At 47.1% G+C, this 25,758-nt stretch overlaps 1 protein-coding gene across 4 annotated transcripts; it reads left to right on the top strand.

Annotated features, from left to right (window-relative positions):
- The first annotated feature begins 5,798 nt into the window (after positions 1 to 5,798).
- Positions 5,799 to 25,720, top strand: FOXJ2 (forkhead box J2). 4 transcript variants are annotated; one of them, XM_060024262.1, is made up of 12 exons: positions 5,799 to 6,056; positions 6,401 to 6,914; positions 12,842 to 13,188; positions 15,156 to 15,230; positions 16,050 to 16,118; positions 16,301 to 16,441; positions 16,921 to 17,119; positions 19,327 to 19,722; positions 20,139 to 20,240; positions 21,048 to 21,257; positions 21,814 to 21,912; positions 22,971 to 25,720. In XM_060024262.1, exons 3-12 carry the CDS (start codon positions 12,856 to 12,858, stop codon positions 23,057 to 23,059), a joined length of 1,713 nt encoding a protein of 570 aa, XP_059880245.1. In that variant the 5' UTR covers positions 5,799 to 6,056; positions 6,401 to 6,914; positions 12,842 to 12,855; the 3' UTR covers positions 23,060 to 25,720. The 4 variants fall into 4 exon arrangements, with proteins under 4 accessions (XP_059880245.1, XP_059880243.1, XP_059880247.1 ...); XM_060024260.1 differs by having other exon boundaries at positions 5,799 to 6,914; XM_060024263.1 differs by lacking the exons at positions 5,799 to 6,056; positions 6,401 to 6,914 and adding an exon at positions 11,877 to 11,930.
- The last annotated feature ends 38 nt before the right edge of the window (positions 25,721 to 25,758 follow it).

Here is a 25,758-nt window from a genome sequence, read left to right as displayed (position 1 = left end):
AAAAACATATTTTAAAGGTCTGGCATACTTTGTAAAAGTCTTCTCATTTTGGTTCGGTTCATAACCTGCCATGTATCAGACACTGCTAGACACTGGATATGCAACGATGAATAAAATACACTCCATATCCAAGCAGTTTTCTGTAATGTGATTAATGCCCTTCCTTCAGACAAACTTTTACAGTTTCCTTCACCTCCCCGCAGCCTCTCCAATTATTTTGTGAATGGTTTCTTTAGGAACCCACCTGCTAGGATACTGTGATCCAGGGTCAGTCCTTAACTTTCTGTATGAGAACCTCGGTTTCCCCATCCTTCCCTAAAGGCAAGGCTAAACCCCACGCTTTTCCTTTCTTCTGTCTCTTTCATCCTTTTAGTATAAGTAAATGGGAAGTCTGGGACCAAAGGCTCATATGAATTTAATTATCACGTATATTTTAGAAAACCACGGTAGCCGCTAACTTCGCTGAGTAAACAGGAAACTATCGATCCCACGCAGGAAATGGCCTTGTTTGAGGGCAACGAAGGTTTCGCGGATTTCCCTTTCTCCTTCAGTTCCCTTCTAAACTCATTTCCGGGTTTCAATCCATTTGGTCCTTCACTACAATAGCAGACTCCGTCTCACTCTTCCCAATTCCACCGTAGACATCGTCTTTGAGAGAATGGCCAATTGGCCCTTCCCTTTCGTGGACATCTTTACGCCTTGTTTTACATCACGGCAAATCCCAACCAATCAGTAGTTGGGGTGGGAGGTACTAAAATAATCTTCACTTCCTTCCCAAACATCCGCCTCTCGCTTGCGTCATCCTGATAGATTACATACGTAGCCAATCAACAAGCAACCTTGGGCCCGGCCTACCTTAAACCCAATCAATTAAAATGAAGACGGAGAATTGGGCGGAGAATGGAAAACTTGCCCCCTCTTTTGGAAATGGTTTGAAGAGGTGCGTCCGGATCTCTTGAACTTAACAATTTTCGACCAACGATCACTGCATACTGCGTGTCTCAAACGCCCCAGTTCTGTTCCCCTTCGACCTCACCCCAAGATGAGCCCCACCCCTCATATCCCTCCCCCCGCTCGCCCCCTATTTCAGTAGAACACATTCCCATCCTGAATCATCAGGAAAGGATCCAAACCCCAAAGGCCCGTGTTTTACACGTTCCTCCCCGCGCCGGTAGAGTAGGGGGAAGGGGAGACCCTGCAGACCCCGGCGCCAATCTTTCCATTCAGTGTGTCTCTCCTCCCTTCCCCACGTTCCCGGGTCGGAGCTGACACGGGAGTGGGAGGAGCCGAGGGCCTGCTCGGCTTGGGGAGAGGCTAACCCTTCTTAAGGTGGCGCAGAGCTGTTAGGTGGCTGGGCCTCTAAACAACTGGGATGTGACGTCCTCCTGCCTCCCTACTTCGCTTCCCACGCAGTTTCTCGTCTCTGGTCCCCTAACCTTAGTCCTAGTCTTATTTTTAGAAAGAATAAACAGGTTAGGTAGGTTAACTAATGAAACTTACAATAATAAAGTTATGTAAAAGAAATACAAACCACGGAGAGAACTTTTCCTTTACGATGTAATCTCTTCTTCTGTGTTCTATTCTTTTCTTCCGAGATTACCTTTTAAAGTAGCCGCTAGAATTTTTCTGATGCGCAAATGTGGGCTCAGATTTTGTCTGATAAATATTTTTAAGTGAATCATTTGTATGTTTGTTTATTCTCTCCCCACTAGATCTGACGACAGCCTCTAAAGGAATCAAGAACCCTTTGCTTAGAGGTTGCGGGCTACCTCCTAGTCCTTTTACCGAGGGTTCCCTGGAAGCTGGAAAGGCAGAAGTGGTATATCGGGCCGCCTTGCAGTCTTGCCTCTAGTTCAGTCTTCTCAGTTGTAAAATGGGGATACCTTCTAGGTTTAGTGTTAGTACTAAAAGACTTCGTGTAAATGAAAACACACTGTGATCTGAAAGGTGTAAAACAAACATTAGATAATATAAATATAAAGCATGTAATAGTAGTAAACATTTACGGAGTCCTTACTATGTTCCAGTACTTTTAAACAGTATTTTAAAAAAACTATTTATTTTGTAAAATTTCAATCATATGCGAAAGTAGAGAGAATAGTATTAAAAAAAGACAAATGAAAAAAACCCACGTTGTAATAAGCAACACTTGGCTAGTCATTTATTACCTATACCTCTCTTCCTCATCACTTGGTTATTTTGAAGCAAATTTCAGGCTTTTCATGCCTAAATACTTTAGTATGCATCATGAAAAGATAAATATCTTTAAATAATAATAACACAATTCTATTAACATATCTAAAATATAACAGTAATTCTTTTATATCACCGAAGTCAGGATTGAAATTTCACCAATTGCTTGATGTTTTTTCCAGTTGCTTTTTTCAAATCAGGATCCCCCCAAATGTCCATATATTGTATTTGACAGATATGTCTCTTGATCCATATAGATTGCATTTGGTTGCCTTGTCTTTTAAGCCTCTTTCAATTTCTAGGTTACTCTTCCTTCGCGCACTTATCTAAGTGCATTCCATGCATGAAATCACACAGTCCCTCCCCAACACTATGATGTAAGTAATATTATTATCCCCATTTTACTGATGAGGAAACTGACTACCAGATCAGTTAAATGACTTAAGTTCTCAGTTATTGAGTGTCAAAGCTGGGATTTGAATACACAAATTTTATCCACTATACCATGTTTCATATAACACACAGGTCTTTCATAAGTGCTTCCAAAATATGTGTTGTGGCATATTGGTCACCAATAGTATGAAGAAGCATTTCGCTCAAGGTAGACTAGCACTCATGAAGAATTATACAATATGTTCTATTATTGAGAAGGGTGAATCTTGTACATTTTTATTCCTTGCATGTTTCAGTGACTATATTTTTATTCTACTCCATATCACCCTCCTTAATAGAAAGTAAATGGAAAATGAACGCAAGTGCTTCTCCCTGTCTCAGGGAAAAAGCAAAACAAAACTAGCTTATCGGTTTCTTTTTTTTGATTTAAAAAAATCTCATGAGCAAAAACCATACAAATGCTAATTATAGATATAGTAGAAAATGAGGTAAATTATAATAATCTTTAAGCTTACATCTTTGGTATATATCCATCTATGTGTTTGTGTGTATGTACATACACAAATATATACATACACATACATATATATTTTAAAAAGCAACTATATAATCATATTATACAAATTGTTTTTCCTTTTTTTTTATAAGCATGTTAAACACGAGGTTTATTTTAACTGTGAGTCCACTATGTGCTATACTGACAGTAGATACAGGGCCAGAATAAGGTTGTAAATATTCATACACGTGTAAAAAAACTACAACTTACACATACTTTGCTTACTTGATTGAAAGCCTTGTGGTACATAAAATGCTTTCTATAGTTGATCTCAGCTTTGTTCCCACTGAAGTGAGTTGTATCTGGGTTTTCTGTTCTCAAGACTGCTCAATTGCTGCTGCTGCCGCTGTTGGTTGGTTTTCTTTCAGGATCAAGGTGGGTACTTTCATATAAAATCTTGTTTTAAATTCCTTCTCTGTCAAGTCTTTCCTGGATTCTTAGCTTTGCATAATTATACCTGCAGTGGAACCAGCAACCTAGCCACCAAGATAAATCCTCACACTTCAGCGTCACATGATCTTCTAATTCTACCTTCCCCTTCCCGGGCTCCCCTTGATCTGGCGCATCCGCCAAGGGGACAGTCTCCCTACAAACTTTTTAAACATGATTTTCTCACTGGAATATATTTAGATACATGAAACAAAATTCGTTCTTTAAAATAATACGTGACTATTGCAAATATCTAAATGGTAAAGAAGACATAAAAAGAAAAACAGTTCCTCTCTAATTCTACTTCCCAGAGTTAAATAAAATTACTCATTTAAAAGCTAAGTAGTATCCTATTATGTAACTGTACCATAGCATATTTAATAGTTACCTTATTAGGGATATTTATCTGACTTGCTACAGTTATAAATAATGCTGCAGCAAATGTCTTGTAGATGTCAAGTAAGTTCTTGAGCTTTTTATTTTTCTCAATTTCCAGGAAAAGAGAGTCAAATCCTTCCCTAACTTTCCCATTTTTAGTACTTTGATCTCTCTACCCCTGCTCCTCAAATTTCATATACATAACAAATGTCAAAAAAGGGTTGGAAAAAGAAACATAACAAAACATGTAACACATAGCAAGAAACATTTGATGCCAAATTATCTGTGTATGGGAGAATGAGTTAATGTTTCAAAGAGGAAGGGAAAATACAGTCTTAATCCTGGATATTGCAAGGGTGGAAAGAAAGAAAAGGCTCAATTGGAATTTACTGCCTTTAATTACATTTAAAGGAATGACTTTTAATTCTGACAACTCAGGAAAATGGAATATAAGTTAAGAGTCATTTGGATTTTGGATATGTTAATTTAAGTCCTGACTTTGCTTCTTACTAATCATCTGTACTCAGAAATAGTCAATGCCTCTGAGTCAGTTTTCTCATCTGTAAAATAGGTTTAATAATAGTGCCTTATGGGATTGGGAAAAATTAAATGTGATAATGCATGTATAGCTGAATTCCTAGCACATTGTAAATATAATGTAATTTATATATATATAGTATTAGATATTTAGCTAGAAGACAAAAAAAAAACCCTTTAATATCTAAATGTGAAATGTAGTTATCAAGCTGTAATCCTGAGTATGCATTATTTTTTTTAGCAATTAAAATATTTCATGGATAATATTTTTGCTTTCTTATTACTTTATGTGACAGAAAGTAGAGTACTTTGAGAAAAGTTTAATAGGCCAGAGGCTGAAATATATAAGAATTTGCAGAGGAATAATATGATTCCAGGAGGAAAAATGGGAAAAAAATGGAAAAAAAACGCCTGATGGCGTTTTTTGTCTTTGGGTGAGGATTATTCTATAAGGGGCAGAGGATGTGAACATTCTGTACTGTGACCTGGTTAAGATTTGTTATAGAATTGTCAAGTGAACTGAACAATATATTTTTTTGAACAATATCCTTTATCCTTTGTATACTGTACAGTTTAAAAAGCATTTTCACATAAATGAGCTCATTTGATTCTTGCAGCAGCCTTATTGGGTGGGCAGGGCGAGCATCAGGATCTCATCTTCGCTAACCAAGATTCCATAGAACGAGGGCCTTGCACAAATTTATAAAGCTAGATCTTCTGATGTTTAGTCCAGAGTTTTCTCCGTTGCACGCTCGTTTTTCCCTTTCTACACTCAGTCATTCCACAAGCATTTACTGAACTCCGGGATGATATCAAGGTAACAGACTAACTTCGGCCCAACCCCATACCCTTTCAAAGCTATCCCAGGGGAAAAAGAAGCCCATCAAAGACATTCCTGAGAAAACCGATGTTCATCTGCGTGTAGAAGACAATGAAAAAAGGTCAGTGTGGCAGAATTAGCGTTGAACTGAAATTGACAGTTCCTGCGGCGCGAAACAGGGGCTCTCCCGACAGACAGCAGGGGGGTGTCATCTCGTGTGGATGGCAAGCTGCACGGGGCCAAGTGGCGGGGTGGCGGCCGGAGGGCAGCGAGCGCGGCGTGCGTCCCCGGGACCGCGGGAGGCGCGCGGCGTGTCCCCAGGGAGCGCGGGGCCAGTGGCGCGGCTCCTCCGGCGCAGCTCATCCCCGGCGGCGCGGCCCGCGGCTCGGCTCCGCCGGCTCCTCCTTAACCTGCGCAGGGAGGCGGCGGCGGCGGCCGGCCGGGCGGGCGGGGGCGGGGGAGGAGCGCCGAGCGCGGCGCGGAGGCCGGGGAGGAGCCGGGGCCTGCAGCGGAGCAGAGCGGAGCCCGAGCCCCGGCCGAGTCTTGACACCGTCCGTCCGCCTCCTGGTTCCCCGGGAGCCCGGACTGGCCGGAGCCCGAGCGGTGGAGGCGCGGGAAGTGCCACGCGCCGGCGGGAGCGGACGGGACGGGACCAGAGAAGAGGCGCGGCCGCCGCCGCAGCAGTGACGGGCGTCGGGAGCCGCGGCCTCCCGGCCCCAGCTGCCCAGGCCAGCTCCGGGAGAGCGGGGAGTACGAGAACCCCACCCTCGGGGGCGCCCCAGGAGCGGAGGCGGGAGCGGGGACGGGAGCCACCTCTCCCCCGGCCGGAGAGATGACCCTTCGCGTTCGGGCGAGGGAAAGAAGAGACCTCTCTAGGGGACGAGTCTCTTCTTCCTAGAGGCGAGGAAGATCCCTGTACCGGCCCGGGGATGGAGCTCCCGAAGTAGAGGGGTTGATCCTTACCAAAGGCAGCGAGTGAGACCGCCCCGGCGAGCCTCCACTCCTCCAAACCCACTCTCCTCAGCTCTGGACTTTTGAGGCATAAAGGAAGGGGGATATGCCTATGGAGTAGACACCCTCCATCCCACCCACAGGGGAGAGGACTCCTTTTACACTCAGCGGCAGAGGACACTCCCGGGAGAGAAAAGGACTCAGCTCTCAGCCTTTCAGGAGAGGGGAAGAGCTCCCCCCAACTTCCTTGTACCTAGACGGTGGAACAGGGCAGAGCCCCTCCGCTCAGATCTCCAGCGGACAGAAAGAGCCCTCCACTCCCGACAGATTCAGTTTGGGGGGGAGGGGGACTCCCCCAAGGGGGAGGAGACAACTCCCGGTTGGGAGAGGCTCCTCCCCTCGTCCCCAGGGTCACCGGCCGAGTGTGGGGACTGTGCCACCTTCCCCAGGTGGGACCGCCTTCTCCTCCCCCTCTCCCTCCCCCCGCTCCTCCTCAGGGGACCCAGTTCCCCTCCCCAGCTTGGGGGGCTCAGCCAAGTACAGGAAGAGCCACTGAGGATGAGACTCTTCATCTGCCTCTGAAGAGGGGAGTCCCTCCAACCCCAAACTCCAGTACCAAGTGGTCCTGTCCCTCTGCTGGGGGAGACTTGGAGACAGGTCAGTGCTTGCTTTCTTTCATCTTCTCTCTGTCATCTTTAGGTACTAGTGGGTGTAGGGGGCTGAGATGGTGACTCTTGGGTTTCATTACTGGGGAAGGTAGAGTAACAACTCAGAACCTTCTGGGAAATGTGTTCTGAAGCTACTGGATTCAAGCCTTCATCTTGCTGCAGAGGCTCTGAGAAATGGGTTTCTTAGTGTTGGGGGACTAAAGGGATGGGATTCATTTGAGGTCCCTAGGGAAGTGTATGTTTTCATGCTGAGGGCAAAAGGATATCAGAAAACACCTGCATCTTCAGCACTCCATCCACACAGTGTAATAATGATGGCAAGCCACATCCCAGCCAGACTCCCGTGCCACTCTCCATCCTTGGGCCTTTTCATGCAGAGAGTGGGCTCCCACTAAAGTCGTGGTGGCATTTGGTGGCCTGGCCTTGTCTGGGGCTTCCGTTGGTATTACATTTTCTTACCTGTAACACTAGGTCACTTAATGTCCACCGGAGCTGTTCTCTGCAGCCCACTGTGATTACTGCTCCCTTGACAAGAAAACCAGTCTGTCTCCACTCACCCTGCCTCCAGCACCAAGAGGCCACAGGGAAAATGGGGATCCCATGTCCCGAGGCAAGAAGAAAGGGTGCGGGGGAATGCCAGCCCTGGGTTGAAGTTCTTCCCTAATGTTGGCCGGGTACCACTGCCCCAGTGCCCTACACCACTCCTGTCTTGCTGACGGTTCTCCAGGAGAAAGCAGATCCTGGAGAGGAGGAGAGGAGGGTTGCTGCCTAGCCTTCTTCCAGTCTTGCATCAAAATCAGTTGACTGGGGCTTCCCTGGTGGCGCAGTGGTTGAGAGTCCACCTGCCGATGCAGGGGACACGGGTTCGTGCCCCGGTCCGGGAAGATCCCACATGCCGCGGAGCGGCTGGGCCCGTGAGCCATGGCCGCTGAGCCTGCGCGTCCGGAGCCTTGCTCCACAACGGGAGAGGCCACAACAGTGAGAGGCCCGTGTACCGCAAAAAAAAAAAAAAAAAAAAAAAAAAAATCAGTTGACTGCCAGGGAGATTTGAGCCCCCAAGGAGTTTCCTTTCAGAAAAGCACCTAATAGTCTCACCCTCTGCCTTCCTGTTCCTTGTTCAATTCTGGGTCTCTGGAACCTTGTATGTAAGTTTTCTTTCATAAGATAATAGCAGGAATCATCAAAGCCCAGACTGTCCAGAAAAGGCAAGTAAAAGGTGCCAGGAACTCCTTCTGGCTGAGCCTGGGCTGTGGGTTTAGTAGTGCTCTGCCTTTCAACCTGGGATCCCTAGCTGGGTGCCTGCTTTCCTGCCTCACCTTTAGGAAATACCTCGTCTCCTGTAAGGGGCATTAGACCCCACAGAGAGTCTAAGTGGGAGGCTTCATCTTATCTGGGTTTTGATGTTTCCTCCATTCTCTGTCCGGGCATTGGGTGGACTGAGTCTCTAAGTACATCCACTGGGTCCTGGAAGTTACCTGTTAGTCATGGTCAGTGAGACAGGTTTGTATGGCTGTGCTATAGAATGATGTGCGTCTGTTTCTTACTTCAGGTGGATGTGGCTCTATCCACATCCGTGCAAGGTGTGGGGACAGGTACGTGTGTGCTTTTCAGACTAAGCCTCCAGTTACCTAGAACTGTGCGTTTCTGGTAGGCCTCTAAGAGCAGGTGCCCCTGTGTAGGAACATGGAGAGGGTGCTGGTGAGAATGCCCAGCTGGGAGGAAAGGCTTGGCCTGCGCTGTCCCGTGGGAGCCCTCATGAATGGCTGCATGAGAGTCATCCCACGCAGCAGGGCAGCCCAGTCTCAGGCTAGGAGCACTTCTTCTAGGACTGATAAGAGAGCTCCATTTCGGATGTAAATAGCGTGAGGATCCTTGGTTCTTAACTCTAGAACTCCCTCCCCCATTTTTTGAAAAGAGCCAGCTCTGTGGAACAGCAGACTATTTCTCACAAAGTACTTTACCAGATGCTGGAATGCTACTTGTTGAACGGCCCAGAGCGAGCTGGACCACAACACCTGCAGGTGTCTCACTGCCGCACAGTGTAACTGGCCCTGCTGGGACTGAGTTTCCCTAGTTCTCCTTGCCTCCGTGGAATCAGTTAGAAGCATATGGCTATTGAGTTGGAGTAACTATGACTTAGAAGGTGCTACTTTCCAGATCATGTCTTATGACTAGACCTAGTTCCCCCTGAAAAATAAGGGATGATATTCCCCCATTTCTTCATCCTGGGGAGTTTACTAGTCCTGGCATTGGTCAGTCCTGGGGCGACACTCCCCCCAAAGGAAAAGTTTGAGATTCTGACATCCTGAAAACTATTGAGAACTCAGTGCGGGTGTAAACCACTGCAAGTTCGCTACTTCCAGGCTTACCTGGATGGTCTGTCCATTTTCTAATTTTCAATTTCTAATATTCTCCTTTTTTTCTCATTCAAAAATGGTAATTGCTATACTTACATAACACTAGTGCTTTAAAAATTTTAACTCAAGGTAATCCTCCCAACCACCCTATGTAGGTACGGTTATCACCTCTGTTTTCCAATGGAGAAACTACAACACAGAGAGGTTAAGTAACTTGCCTGAGGTTGCACAGCCAGTAGGTAGTAAAGCCAGGATTGAAACCCAGGCAGCCTGGCTGGTAATCGGTAATGTGGCAGACTTAGCCACTGCTCTATTAGTTTCTGCGTTATGTACAGAGCAGGAAGTTATCATTCCTTAATGTCTGACCTTGGCACCATACAGAGAACAATTACTGACCTTTCAGAGAAAATGGGAAGAAAACTGTGCCTATTATTTTGGGTCTTACATGTCTCACCCAGGATCAGCCCCCGCCCCCCCCAACATAGAATGTCTTTCTGTTCTTCTTTGCCTTTCTCCCAATAGTGTGGTGTTCATTAGACGTTCCATGGATGTGATGGAGCCTGCCCTTTGGCTGCCTTTCCCAGTTTCTATGGGTATTTCCTTTCAGTCTTCCAGCTCGAAGAGAAGAATGTAGCCTGACTCAGGTTCTGCCCCAGCCCAGTGGCACGAGGCCCACCTGCTGGGTAACTAGGTTGGTTGGACTGAGAAATGGAAGTACCTTTTGTGTGCCTTTCTAATAATAGCCCTGAACATTAGCCGGATGCCATTATTTTGGGAAGTGTGGCATGTGGGGCAGCCACTGGCTCTTTAAGCTTCTTTCACGTGCCTCCAGGCATGAAGCTTGGACAGTGTTTATGACGGCATCCCTTTTATTGATAGGGGGAAACTGAGGCAGGAAGATTTCAGGGAGCAAGGGGCTGTTCGGGACCTTTAGTGAGTTAATGTCAAGGTTCGGAATAGAATCAAGGAACCTCATTCTCTGAGGTTCCACACACTGGGCTGCCCTTCAAGAATGGGGAAGCGATGGGAGTGAGAAAATGGGATGGGTTTAGGGAGAATGGTGCTGAAAGATCACAAGGATCTTTCGCTGCGTCTATCGGAAGATATTTTGAGTGCTGGGGCGGTATCTGGAGGGCTGGCTGGGAGGGTGCTGGAGAAAGGTTAAATTTAACCTCAGTGTCCTAACCTGGTACTGGGGAAGTGCTAGGGAAGGGCATAGAACAAGTAGCAAAAGGCCAAGGGTGCTTCGCTTTCCGGAATTCACGGTGATTGGCACTGCCAAATGGGTTCTGTAAACCACGTTGATTGTACGCTCATGTCCCTCCCTGTCCAATGTCTGGAGAGTTTCAAATGAAATGTGCCCTGAAGGCTTCTGTGTACTTAAGGTGAGACTTCCCAAGGAGCTTTAGCGGGAGACAATAGGGAATAGGGTAAAATTCCTTACAGACCCAGGAGAACCCTGGTCATCGTGAACCCGCTCATCGCCATGTCACCGTTCAGCTGGGATAACCCAGCTACAGGACCAGGTGGCTGCCCATCGCACCCTGCTTTACCCCAGAAGCTGTGCTGCTTTGACTTAGTAAAGCGCTAGGAGGTCTGAGGCTTCCTGGAATGCTTAAATGTCCCTATTAGTTTCCAAGTTTCCGTGGTTTTAGGGCAAGATGGTGGTGGTGGGATGGCAAGGAGAGTGGTGGGGAGAGGAGCTAAGGATAAAGGGGAAACCCCATCGTGGTGCTGTTTCTGAACAGGGACTTTAAAGTTTTTTCTCCTGTCAAGCAATTCTTGGGTTGCAGTTGGGTCTCACGCTGCCCAAGCCCCCGAGGCGCTAAGGTGTTTCCTTGAGCCTTCGGGAGTGGGCGTGTTGCTGGCGAGCGCAGGGCAGGGGACATGCGCGTGCTTGCAGAGACTGCGTGGGTGGGGAACTTGGGGAATTGGGAGATGAGTGAGAATGCTGACCCTTCGGAGAATGTCTCCAGGGGAGAAGAGTCTCTAACTAGAAGAGGGAGCCAATAGCCTGAAAGATGTGTTGGAGGCGGAGCCTGGGGTAGGCAGGCTTATCTGCGATTGAGCTTCTAACTACAGAGTGTGTGGATGTGTGTGTAGTTGTATGTAGCGCTGGTGCGTATTATCTGGGTGTGGATTTAGAGGTTATATACGGAATAGGGTTTCTGTCCAGGATTCTGAGGCATGTTAGCCTTGGACGCCTCGATGGACCCTCAGCAGGGGTCCGAGGAAGAAATCCTAGCTGGAATCTGGCCGGCTGTGCAGGCACGAGCCGGTCAGGCAGCAAGCGCTTGGGGGGTGGCTGGCATCGACCCCAGGGGAGAGCCAAATGGCTACCAAGTGGTTCCTGCCAGCCTTTCCAGATTCTGCGATACAGATCTCACCCACCGTTCTTCACCTTCCCCCACCGAGACGTCACTCTAGCTGCACCTCTCCGCCTGCAAGAGCGCCCAGGCTGCGTGGGTGGCAGCCGGGCGTGCAGACAGCAGGCGTGGGCGGGTTGGCAGCGTCAGGAGTTTGCATGGAGGTGCAGCGAGCGTGCGTGCCAGGCCGGGAAGGAAGGAGAGAGGAGGAGGGCGGGAGAAGGGGAGCTAGCCCTTAGCCCCAGAGTGGTTATTTTTAGCCCGGCGATCTGATTGTTACCGGTGAGCGCGCAGCTGGGTGTCTCCCTGGCTCAGTGCAGCAGGGCAGGCCGAGAGGTGGGAGGGCCTTGCCAATGACTTCTTCCTGGTGTCGGTGTCTGTGGGCGGGAGCTCGCCAGGGGGAGCTTTAAAGGTGCCAGGGCAGCTGTGCTCGGGCTCCGTTCGCTCTGTGTGTGACTCTGTGCCCTATGGGTAACGTTATGCCGTGTGTCTCGTTGTGATCTCTGGTCGTGAGCCGCTGTTGATGTGTCCGTCTTGCATCTGTGCGTGGCTGGTCGTCACATGTAACTTATGTTGGGAACTATGTAATATGCCTCATGTGCACGCGTATGTGGGATAAAGAGGGTGAGCACTGGTATGGAACTGGCGTGAAACATCTTTAAAAGTGTTGGTGTGCGCTTCATTAGTGTACACTTGTGTTTACTCTGTTTTTCTTTGCACATTCACCCGTGCTATCTATCTGTGGCTGTTGAATGTAAATATAATAAGCATCACATAATTGGAGAATAGACTCTAGCTGATTTTACGTATTTATTTTATTTTTAAAATTTATTTCTACATAGTTTAAAAAAATTATGTTATAGGGCTTTAAGTGAGAAGAATTGAGGGAATAGCTCAGTTTGGTGGGCGGTTTGATCTGCTTTTTAGTCCTGTGCGAAGGGAGAGGCCTCTTGGCCGTGTTCCACGTGAAGATGTAGAATAAGTACCAGTCTATCACCTGGTAGGTGGCTGGTGACATATCCGTTTGGGGGTTCTGGTAACACCTGGTCGAGGGCTATCCCAGGGGAGGAGTCTTCTACGGGAATTAGAGTGGGAAGAACCTCTCCTTCCCTTAAAGCCCTAGGATTTGTCTATTACTTGCCACCAGTAACCACAGGTAATATTTGTCTATTCTGTTTTCCTCTTCTCTACAGAACCCAGAAGTACCATGGCTTCTGACCTAGAGAGTAGCCTCACCTCCATAGACTGGCTCCCCCAGCTGACCCTCCGGGCTACCATCGAGAAGCTTGGGAGTGCCTCCCAGGCTGGGCCTCCAGGCAGCAGCCGCAAGTGTCCACCAGGCTCACCCACAGATCCTAACGCCACCCTGAGCAAAGATGAGGCAGCCGTCCACCAGGATGGCAAACCCCGATACAGCTACGCCACCCTCATCACCTATGCCATCAACTCCTCTCCAGCCAAGAAGATGACCCTCAGTGAGATCTACCGCTGGATCTGTGATAACTTCCCCTATTACAAGAATGCTGGCATTGGTTGGAAGGTGGGACGGCTTCTATACCCTGAGATGATTCTTAGCCTTGACAACCTTTTCCTCTACTTTTATTTCTTCCTATAACCTGGTCCAGTTCACTCTGAGCGTCTCAGAGTTGTGTGAACTTAAAAATCTCAGATCTCCCATCCGTCACTTTTTTTTCCAGAGTTGAACAACTTCCGTAAGGTGTATCGGGGACACGCCAGGGATACCGAGCCACTAAGTATAGTTATGGGGGCAACAGGATGCTGACGCTTATCAGACCCTCTTATCCTCTGGTTCATTTCACAGATATTTATTGCCACTCTGCTCTGTTGAAGTCACGTGCAGAGCGTGGCATTGCTCCATCCTACCTAGAGGTAGCATCTCGTCAGGTTTGCAGAGCTTCATTCCACATAGTCAGCATCTTTTGAAAAATTGTGTACGAAGAAAAAGAATAATATAATTAGATTCTTCCCCAACAGCTCATCCACCATGCAAGGAAGGAGAGGATAAGTTGTTTGGCTGGAGATAAAGGAAAAAGGGGCCTCCTCTTCCAAGCAAAGAAGGAAGACTGATATTCTCAGTCCTTTGGAGCAATCACTCGCTTGCCAGTTGTTGAGTAGGAATGGGGATTTAATGTAGGTCTGTCACTCTTTAAATCACCGGCTGACATACAGACCAGATGATGAGCTGGAGACTGTTGAAAGCATTTAGTGTTTCCTTTAGAAATATGTTCCTCCTAGCTGCCATAGCCTCCACCCACCTCATCCAAGACATGTAGCAACAATATTTCTTTCCTCCAAGTGTGACCATTCCATGGGCTGTTGAGAAGACAAAGGCAAAGTGGGCCTTGTTTCACTCATAATTTATATTTTGTTATCATTCACATCATCAGTTTTTGCTTTTTTTTTTTTTCCCTTGGCCACACCACTCGACTTGTGTCATCTAAGTTCCCCGAGTAGGGATCAAACCCACGCCCTTGGCAGCGAAAGCTCGAGTCCTAACCACTGGACCGCTGGGGAATTCCCACATCATCAGCTTTAAAACATTGTTCTTTCACGACTGATAGAATGAATTAAGGAACGGGGCAGATGTGATTTTTTTTAATTGAAGTATAGTTGCTGTACAATATTATGTAAGTTATAGGTGTACAATATAGTGACTCACAATTTTTAAAGGTTATACTCCATTTATAGTTATTACAAAATATTGACTGTATTTCCCATATTGTACAATATAGCCTTACAGCTTATTTTATACACAATAGCTTGTACCTCTTACTCCCCTATTCCTATATTGCCCCTGCTCCCCTCTCCCCACTAATAACCACAAGTTTGTCCTCTATATCTGTGAATTTGCTTCTTTGTTGTTTTATTCCCTAGTTTGTTGTATTTTTCAGATTCCACATGTTAGCGATATCGTACAGTATTTGTCTTTCTCTGTCTGACTTATTCCACTAAGCATAATGCTCTCCAAGTCCATCCATGTTGCTGCAGATGCAAAATTTCATTCTTTACTATGGCTGAGTAGTATTCTGGTGTGTGTGTGTGTGTGTGTGTGTGTGTGTGTGTGTGTGTGTGTGTGTGTGTGTGTGTGTATGCACACACCCCACATCTTCTTTATCCATTCATCTATTGATGGACACTTAGGTTTGGGCAGATGTGATTTTGAAGCATTTATATAGAGGCATTTATATACCTGTTGTTAGTTAGGTGGAAAGATGGAAAAACTATATAATCAGCTTTCTAGAAGCACCTGATAGTCAAATTTACAGCCATTACCTCTCATCAATTTAATTGCTTCCTTTTCCTTATCTCATTGCTCTTGCTATCTGATAGGTAATTTCCTCCATCAGTATAGTTAAGAGGTGCTTTGTTCACCCTGATACTTGAACTTTAGTGTGTGTTATATCCCTTTGTGTCCCTCTGGGCACTACTGGAAAATTTTCTGCTTTGCACGATGCTCAAATCTAACTTGCTTCTCTGCTTCCCCAGAATTCAATTCGGCACAACCTTTCTCTCAACAAGTGTTTCCGGAAGGTGCCCAGACCTCGGGATGATCCTGGGAAGGTGAGATTCTGCTGTAAGCGGTGAAGGGAGGGGAGGAAGGAGCGAGAAGTGGTTGACAGCTTAGAGTCCTATGGCTGTTTTAATTACCCAGAAGAGGAAATCATGTTAATTAGAGAAGCAGCTTTATTTTTTTCCTCAAAGGAAGAGCTTGGTTATCAAGCTGGTGGGTCCCCATGAGAGTGAATGACTAAGGAAGACTGAAATTTTTTTTAAATAGAAATATTTATTTAAAAAATGGACCTTGATGCCCCCTTTTTTGTGCATGGTGCTCTTTCTAGGTGTAAAAGGTGGGCTTAATAACCTTTGTAGGAGTTTTTCTGTATAAGAATCCCATGATTTTACCTTCAGAAGGGAGAAGGGATCGATCATCCTCTTTGTTTGACAGCTGTGGAAGCTGAAGTCCAAGAGACTTTTGCCTCAGATCACGTGGAAGGGAAGGGTTGGTCTGGACATTTCCAGCTCTTTGAACTAGATGCTGTGTTCTGTCCCTCTAGAATGATCGAGGCCTCAGTGAGCTGTTAGGACAAATTTAGTCCTCAAAAATAGCTGGTACCCTCAGGATTACAGTCCTGTGAATTTACAGTCATTTTTCTTTTCTTTCTTTTTTTTAAGGTTCCAGATAGATGATCTTCTTTAATGTTAATGTTATTTATTTATTTTTTTAAATTGAAGTATAGTTGAATTTCAGTCCAGTTATATTTTAAAAAATATAACTCTTATTTTATGTGAAAATCCCTTCAAATGTCTACTTTTCCAAAGGTGGGAATTTCCGTATATAATGATTTTTTTTTTCTTTATGGGGATGGGTTCTTCTTCTAGGGCTCTTATTGGACAATCGATACCTGCCCTGACATCTCCCGAAAGAGAAGACACCCTCCCGATGATGATGTAAGTCTCCACCTCAATGAGATGCCATTTATGAGCCAGCTGCTCCTTCCACATCTTTGCCTGCTTTTTCAGTCATTTCCTAAATTTGGGGCCAAGGTCAAATACCAGCAGGTGTGGAACCATTGGTCTTGGGAGGATGTTTAGCATCTGCTTATAGATTTCTCTTCTTTCACAACCCTCAGCTATCCCAGGACTCACCAGAACAGGAGGCAAGCAAGAGCCCACGGGGAGGCGTTCCAGGGAGTGGAGAAGCCTCACTGCCTCCCGAGGGGAATCCTCAGATGCCACTTCAGAGCCCCACATCTATCGCCAGCTACAGCCAGGTAGGAGGTGGAGGTGGCAGGGGATATAGGGATGGATGGATGGATGGATGGATGGATGGATGGATGGTTGAATAGATTCATATATCTGTTGGTTCAAAATTATGTGTTGAGAATCTGTGCTATGGTAGGCAGATAAATTGGGAAAGAAGGAGAAAGGGAAAGAGGGAAGCTGAGAGAGAGATGGAGAGAGAGAGACGACAAAGTTTTAAGAAAGATCAGAAAAAAAGTGGTGAGAAGACAAGAAAGAGAGCCAAAAAGGTTATGAGAAAGGAAAGATTGACTATGCATGTAGCACAGGAAAAGGGCGAGAAGCTACAGCAAGATAGGAACGAATGAGAAGAGACGGAGAAAATGATGCTCACTCATTGAGAAGGTGGGAGAGCATGAAGAGGACAGGCAGAGAACTTGGTGTCCACTAAGGGGTTGTATTGGTCCCTCACGTAGGACATGTATCGAGTCTTTCTTACCTCTTTCTGCAGGGCACAGGGTCTGTGGATGGCGGAGCAGTGGCAGCAGGGGCTGCAGGCCGAGAGAGCACCGAGGGTCCCCCTCCCCTGTACAACACCAACCATGACTTCAAATTCTCCTACTCAGAGATCAATTTTCAGGATCTAAGCTGGTCCTTCCGCAACCTCTACAAATCCATGCTGGAGAAGTCCTCTTCGTCCTCTCAGCATGGTGAGTCTGGAGTGGGGAGGGGAGCAGAGACGTCCTTGGGTTTTTGAACAGATGGGGACATTCTCTTCTTTCCCTCTTTTTCTTACTTGTAACACAAGGAGAGGTTGATCACTGGTCAGGGAAAGCATGTCATGAGCCACAACTGTGTGGAGTCAGAGCTCTTCTGGCTTAGTTCTGAAGGACAGCTGTTTCAAGAGGCGAGCTGGGCCATTAGTTTCAGTAAGTGAGTTGGAGGAATCCCCCATCTGTTCCAACTAAGGGCCATGATTTTATGGCTGCCAGCAAGTCATTCTGAGGATGGCCACTAGGGGACAGCAGTAGTTTCCTTTTCCTAAGAATCCCTGCGTTTCACTGTGAGAACAATTTAATTTTATTTTTTAACGTATTTATGTTAATTTTAATTAGGAACAATTTCAAACAGATGCAAAAATAGAGAAAATAGTATAATAAACCCTCATGTTTTCATTGCCCAACTTTACCAGTTACCGATATGTTAAGCTTGTTTTGTTTACCACCCAGATTTTCTTTAAATGGAGGAATTTAATGCACATCGTTCTACTTGCAAATGCTGGTTCAGTATGCATCCTTAATGACGAAGACTTTTCTTTTAGTTATGCATTGCCATGATGACTCCTAACACAGTAAATAATGCTTCCTTAATATCAGTTTATATCTCATCCATACTCAAATTTCCCAAATTACCATAAGAGAATGATTTGAAGCCGTTATTGGGAGACTTTTTTTTTTTTGCGGTACGCGGGCCTCTCACCGCTGTGGCCTTTCCCGTTGTGGAGCACAGGCTCCGGACGCGCAGGCTCAGCGGCCATGGCTCACGGGCCCAGCCGCTCCGCGGCATGTGGGATCCTCCCGGACCGGGGCACGAACCCATGTCCCCTGCATCGGCAGGCAGACTCTCAACCACTGCGCCACCAGGGAAGCCCCTAACCACTTTTTATCATTCCATTAATCTCCGGCCGCCTATCCAGGGCCACTGGACAGAACAAGATCTCATGATTCACCTAAAGTCCTGACTTCATCCCTACCTCTAAATTCTTTTTAAAAATTTAGGGGAATTCCCTGGTGGTCCAACGGTTAGGACTCCGCGCTTCCACTGCAGGGGGCGTGGGTTCAAACCCCGGTCGGGGAATTAAGATCCCGCAAGCGATGTGGTGTGGCAAAAAAATAAAAAGTAAAAATAAAATAAAAAATAAAAATTTAAGAAACAGGAATCACAGAGCACTGAACCAGACAATCTCTCAAAAAGTCTCCCAATAGGGGCTTCTCTGGTGGCGCAGTGGTTGAGAGTCCGCCTGCCGATGCAGGGGACACGGGTTCGTGCCCCGGTCCGGGAGGATCCCACATGCCGCGGAGCGGCTGGGCCCGTGAGCCATGGCCGCTGAGCCTGCGCGTCCGGAGCCTGTGCTCCGCAACGGGAGAGGCCACAACAGTGAGAGGCCCACGTACCGCAAAAAAAAAAAAAAGTGGTTAGGAGTCACTTTGGGGAAAATTGTCTTAATTGTCATTAATTGTCTTTTATATCCCAGGGGATTCCTATCTAGAGTTGTGTTGCTAGATTGCAGCATTCGCTTGAGAAATGAGTCCAACTCAGGTGATTTGGTTGATTGGAAGTAGGGAGCTTGGAGGGCTCCCAGAAACAAAGGGAAAAAATCAGATGGAGCAAGGACAGCAGAGAGTTCACTCAAGTTTAATCACGGCTGAAGGCTGAAAGCCCGGGTCTCCATCTCGAGCTCTTCCCTGCCCCATCTGTTTGAGAAATTCATCCGTCCCCACTCTACTGCGTACCCAGACTCCGTTTTTCCGTAGTGACTGCAAGAGGCAGAAGCGTGTAGGACAATAAGGAAAAGGAGAGAACAGAGGCCCATGGCTTTGTTTTATTTATAATTTGCTTTTGGAACTTTACCTGATGTCCGATGTCTTTTGAAACTGTGATTCCAGGACTACATCCCAGATCCTTGAAAAATAGCATGAAAAGGTGCATGCTGACCTTTTGGCTAAAATTTCAGCGGTTGTCGGTGCTGTCGAGGGCCTCCGTCTGTCGGTTACCCCTGCCGGGGCGGGGGAGGAAGGGGGCCCAGGGGACCCTGCTGTCCCAGAACGTCCCGTCTCCAGCCAGTGGACGTCCTGAGTGATGCGTTGCCCCGCTCACGTACCCGCTTCCCCCCCCCCGCCCCCGCCCCTCCCCGCAGGCTTTTCGTCTCTCCTGGGGGACCTGCCGCCCTCTAACAACTACTACATGTACCAGCAGCCGCCGCCGCCGCCTCCGCCGCCGCCGCCGCCTCCGCAGCCGCAGCCGCAGCCGCAGCCGCAGCCGCAGCCGCAGCAGGCACCCGCCCAGGGCCCCTCCAATGTGGGCGGTGCGCCCCCCCTGCACACCCCAAGCCCAGATGGTTGTGCCCCACCAGGGGGGAAGCAAGCGGGGGCCGAGGGCTACGGGCCGCCCCCTGTGATGGCCATGCACCCACCCCCGCTGCAGCACAGCGGCTACCACCCTCATCAGCACCATCCCCCCACCCACCCTGCCCAGCCGCCGCCGCCGCCGCCACAGGCACAAGGCCAGGCTCCCATCAACAGCACTGGCTTTGGTGAGTAGGGAGGGTGCAGGGAGACCCTAGAGGACTGCGGGCTGAGCCCCCTGTTCTGACTCTGGCAGGAGGTGCGGCTGGTTAGGAAGTTTAACAGTGGGTCTTGTAGCCTCTCTCCCATGAGAGCTCGTCTGAGCCACAGAGGTTGCTGCTTGGAGCTCTGTATTAGAGAATTCTTGGATAAATTGGGATGGTTTTTCATATTCTTTTGCCCATGAGCTTGGCTGTCTGTAATTAAAGCATCGATAGCTTTGTTTGTCCTGAATCTCCAGGGAGGGAGAGTCCAAAATTATCTCGGTCATGCAGCTGATAACCTACGTAGACACAAGAATCTTGCATTCAGTAGTCAGTCTGCTGTCAGTTGGCGACTCTCTTGCCCCTCACTCTGTCTCATTACCACGCCCCCCTCTTTACAGCCTTTCCTCCTGACTGGTGCTCCAATATTGACTCCTTAAAGGAAAGCTTCAAGATGGTGAACCGGCTCAACTGGTCCAGCATTGAGCAGTCACAGTTCTCAGGTTAGTGATCAAAGGATGGTGCCTGGAGGGAAGAGGGATATAGCGGAAGTGGAAAAACCCAATGGAAACCGGAACCAAGAGAGGATGGTTAAGTGAAGCTTGAGGATGGAGGATTTCATGTTACACAAGGTGGATAATATTGATGCTCTCTTCAAGTTAGTTTTAATTAATTTCTGCCTTAATGCAAAATACGACGGTGGTTTATTCCACTGAGTTTTATCTTCAGGAGAACAAGACTCTCAGGAATTCATCACCCTGGACCACTATTTTGTAGTTTTGTCACCATTTACTGACACTGTGACCACGGCTAATTCACTCAGTCACTTTGAAACTTATTCATCAGAAAGATGGAAATTATAATAAGAATTTACTAAGGAACCAAATGTAAAATAGATAGCTAGTGGGAAGCAGCCGCATAGCACGGGGAGATCAGCTCGGTGCTTTGTGACCACCTAGAGGGGTGGGATAGGGAGGGTGGGAGGGAGATGTAAGAGGGAGGGGATATGGGGATATATGTGTATGTATAGCTGATTCACATTGTTATACAGCAGAAACTAACACAACATTGTAAAGCAATTATACTCCAACAAAGATGTTAAAAAAAATTTAAAAAAAGAAAAGAATTTAGTAAGGAAGAAATGGAATGAGAGTTTGAAAATGTAGGACTCTAACGGATGTCAGTTATTGGTAGCGCATATAATCAGCAGTGTTGATTGGCCGTCTAGTTGGAGCAGTGAGTTGGGCATAGAGCCACTAGGGGCATTGGGGCGTCTGCAAGGCTAGCCTTTCTTGCTGCTCTGTTTGCAGAGCTGATGGAGAGTCTGCGGCAGGCAGAGCAGAAGAACTGGAGCCTGGACCAGCATCACATTGCCAATCTCTGTGACTCCCTCAACCACTTCCTCACTCAGACTGGTCACGTGCCCCCACAGGGGGGCTCCCACCGGCCACCCGCCCCCGCCCGCATTGCTGACTCCTGTGCCCTCACTAGTGGCAAGCAGGAGCCAGCCATGAACCAAGGTACCGCACAAAGCAGGCTGCCAAGGAGGTGGAGACTGGATGATGTAAAGGAAGGGGGACGAGAAGGGCAGAAGGGAACTGAGAAACATCAGCTTATGAGCAGTGATCCAAATGCCAAAGAGATAGACCGTATGATTCCTTTTAGATCTTGATCTGGGAGGTCAGGGTTACTGAAGAAAAGGGAGGAGAAAGTCCCTGTTCCAAATCTGTGTCTCAGTAACCCTTCCCTGGATTGTAATTAGGTGGAGTTGTGATTCTCTACAGTTATATGGTCTTCAAACTGGTGAAGTAAGAGTCAATGATCACGGTTCTATATTTGTCATCCTTCTGATAGCTGTGATATTGAACTCCACCAGTATCGGGTCCCTTTGTGCCCTAAGTGGTGAGGACTGATAGCTTCTGCAGAAAGCCTCGATGCCCACAGGAGCTACAGAACAGAGCAGGGAAGGGAGAAGAGATGAAGGGGAGGAAGAGTACTTTTTTCTCCCTCTCTGTCTGACTCTGCTTCCTTGAATACGATGGTCCCACTCACTTAAGTCTTGTCTTGCTTTGGCAGTGAACTCTTATGTGCACCCTCAAGCCCCCCACCTCTACCCGGGTCCATCACCAATGTACCCACTTGCCACCCAGGACTCAGCAGGATACAATCGCCCAGGTAAGAACCAGGAAGCTTGTTTAACCACCAGCGAGTCGTTTGGCTTTCCTACGGCTCCTCCGAACCTGCATTCTTGGCTCTTTTGCCTGCACCTGCTGGGAGGGGGTGAGCCTTCCTGATTCTCAAGGCTGGAGGGTGGTCCACCTGCTGGGGAGGTGTATGTCATGGGAGACTAAAGAAGACCGACTTACTTTAAAATGAGCTCGTGCCTGCAGTGATGAAAGGAAGTAGAAGCATGGCTATAAACAAAAGATAGACGTGTAGAACATTTATGCCTGGCTTCGGAATCTAAGTGGGAGGTACATTCAGACAAATGACATGAACATGTTATGCAAATGTACCTGCTTTGTGCCCACATCTGCTTTCTTGTCTTCCTGACCTCTAGTATCAGGGTTCTGGGATTGAACTACCTCTGATGGTGAGAGTAGGTGGGGAGACCCTAAATTGCCATAAATACTACAGAACGAACAGATCCTTCACCTTTAAATGCATTCGAGAAAAATCACTGTTATCATGCTGCCTAACCGCAGTGTTTTCAATTTTGGAGGTGACGTTCATCTCTTTGTCCAAGTATTCCTTTTCCGTGCGATTTATATACAAATTTCTGTATTGCTATTTCATGTAACAGTATATTCTGTATGTTTTTTTGTCATTATTATGTAGTCTTCCTAAGTATAATTTTTTTTTTCTTTTTTTTTTTTGTTTTTTGGCCGCGCATCGTGGCTTGCGGGATCTTAGTTCCCCGACCAGGTATCACACCCGGGCCCTTGGCAGTGAAAGCACAAAGCCCTAACCACTGGACCGTCAGGGAAGTCCCCATGAGTGTAATTTTTAACAGCTGCATACTGTGACATTGCCATGTGGCCTAGTTTACTCTGAGTCTTTCCTGAGATCTCACCGAAGTGGTGGCCGGAAACAAAAATAACTCTGGGCTGATAAGGACCATAGTTTCCCCAGACCTTCCCCATGGTGGTGTTTGGGGTTGACCACCATCCGTCAAGATGGATAGAACGGCTTCCCATCCACTCTCCTTTTAATCTCCTTCTCTCTTCCCACAGCACACCACATGGTCCCTCGGCCGCCAGTTCCACCTCCTGGGGCCAATGAGGAGATCCCCGATGACTTCGACTGGGACTTGATTACCTAGTGCATCTGAGAGCCTGGCCATCAGCCCAGGGCTGGGTGGTGAAGTCTGGCAGTGGGGAAAGCACAGTCCCAGCCCATCCCTTCCGCCCTTGCCTGTATATAGATATATATCCTCTTTTTTTTTTTTCTTTCTCTGCCAGAGAAGCCACCGCAAGATGCTGCCGAAGATAACCCCCTCTTTTCTGCCTCATTCTTCCTCTTCCTTCTTGTTTTTTTCCTAATTCTTTTATTATTATTCTTATTATATTATTATTATTATTATTGGTTATATGCTGTCTCCGGTCTCCTGTCCCTCCACCATGGACCACGTCCACCTCTTGCTAATTTAAAATCATCTGGCTGGAAGGTGAGGCCATGAGAGCCGCAGAGAAGGGTCTCAAACTTTGATTTCCTTTTCGTTTTGGGAAAGTCAGCGCTAGTCCCACCTTTCAGCCCCACGTTGTTTTCTGTGGATATCCGTTGGATCCAGGACTGGAGAAGCCACGTTATCGAGTAGAAGGGATCTAAAACACTGCTTGGCAACCATGAATTTGCAGGTTTTACTCAATGGTGCTAATTTTGTCCTCTGAGCTCTTCCTTGTCCCTTTATCTCTCCAATCCTACTTCTGCTGACCCTCATTCCCCATCAAGGGTGAGCATGATGGTGGTGGCAATAAAATCCTAGTGGAATAGGAGGTCTGGGTTGGGTCGGGTAGAATATCGTAGAGGGGTGATGGAATATAAGACAGTCAGAAATTGCGTCTGTGCTACTCTGTCAGATAAACTGCCATTGGCTTATTCCTGGCCTGTTCTCTGTAGGAGATAGAGTCGGGCTTAGCCAGAGCTCTGCTTCTCTGGTGGAAATGAGGACAGCTCTTCAGCATAGGTTCAGCTTTTTGGAGATGGTTTCAGTTGAACCATTTTGACTTTTTAAACATCATTTTCTCTGGAAATCAACTGTGGCTTTTATTTGCATTTACCAATTATCCTTTCACCCCCTTATCTCATTCAGCAAATATTATTTTGTCCTCCTTTAGTTGTCTACTCGTCTCTTCCACCCATGGTATTTTCTTCCCCCATTTTCTGGCATTCTCAAGAAAGGAGAGTAACCCATTACTCCTTGTAGTCTCACCACAGCCTAGGGCAAGACGGGAATCTCTTTCCCACCCATCATAGCAGAACCAAACCTACAGTACTGGTGGCAGGAGGGTGCGGGGAGGAGAGGGGAGCTGGCATAGACGTGGGTGGAGAATATTTCAGTTATTTAACAATGTAGGCAAATGCTTCTCTTGGAATCCAGATCATTGGGGCTGAGGCTTTTGCAATCAGGCTTTTGAGGGGTGAAGGGAAATTGGTAGAGGGGAATAAGTAACCTAAAGCAAAGAGTTCCATGAGGGCCAAGGGAGACCGCCCCCCGCCCAGAGAAAGGTACAGGGATAACTTAACCTCCTTTAACAAGGAGTGGCCATGATTTATTGCTGCAAAGTACTTAGTGTATATTTGATATTAATCGTTGAATCTTAGTCATGAGAGGGAAGAACAATTTTACTTCTGTTTTTATTTTGCTGAATGTTCACTTTCTCAAAGCTGCAGGACAAAATGTACCGAATGGACAAGGCCACTCTCTCTGTGATTTCTGCTTTGTGTTCATATTCTTTTATTTACCCATGCTTTCTGCTCTCCTGCTTGTCCCCCTCATCTGCCCCTTCCTTTCTTTGTAAGGGATGCTATATGAGTTTGTTGAAGACGTCCAGTGAGGCTGAAGTCAGGGGGCAAGAAAGGGCAGTTAACTAAACAGCACTTTATTTCTTTGAAGTTCTTTGTAAGAAGTAGGGGTGTGAGTGGTGTGAATCCCCCATGGTGTCGGAGGGCAGTTAGTGGGGTTGAAGTATGCCGTAAGATTTCCCCTTGGGGAAGGGAGAATTTCTCTTGAGGGTGGTGACACGCCTTTGCCCAGTGTCCTTATCTGAGGCGTGTCTTCCTTACCCTTCCAGTCAAGGTGCCTCCTACATACAACGTCCCATCTGTTCTCCCTAAGATTCCCCCTTGACAAATCATCATTCTTTTCTAAACCCCTTTTCTACCCAGATCCATACAGGATTTGCAAGGGTAGACTAAATCAGACATGTAAATGTCTCTTGTTTATATTTCATCTGTGTCTTCTGAAAACGAGGGTCATTAAGAACTCTGGCAGGCAGCCGGAGTAACTGAAGTCTGGGGCTAGGGCTGGAGATTGGCCGTCAGGCCTTCTGGGATCTTAGCTCCTCTCCACTAAACCCAGCCTTGCTAAATGGCACAGGACAAACCTGACCCTCTTTGGGCCTCGGTTTCCCCTACCCTCCATGAAATGGAAAGAATCCTACTTTGTCTTGTTGGTCCAGCATTGCTGGCCGTGAAAGTTTTGTCATTGTTGTTGTCTTGGGTGATGTGTGCGAAACTGCAGGAGCTCACTGCCTAAAAGAGGAAGTAAGGGAGAAAGTGGAGGAGAGGGATGGAAGGAGCAATTCGTTGGTATTGATCCGCCCATCCCTGCCTTTCTCTCTTCAACCCCCACGTTTCTGGTTTGGTGAGTCCTTCATACCACCCATAATGCTTTGCATTGGTGCAGGCTGGGGCGGGGGGTGTATGGTCTCACAAGTTGTTGTTGTTTGCATGCTTTCTTAATAAAAAAAAAAAGAATGTTTATGGTTTTATCTTCCTGGCGCTGGTCTTAAATTTGTT

Source organism: Delphinus delphis, chromosome 11 (genome assembly GCF_949987515.2).
Source record: "Delphinus delphis chromosome 11, mDelDel1.2, whole genome shotgun sequence".
Taxonomy (NCBI): domain Eukaryota; kingdom Metazoa; phylum Chordata; class Mammalia; order Artiodactyla; family Delphinidae; genus Delphinus; species Delphinus delphis.
Note: the sequence above shows the minus strand (reverse complement) of the source record. Positions and strands in the feature narration are given on the sequence as shown.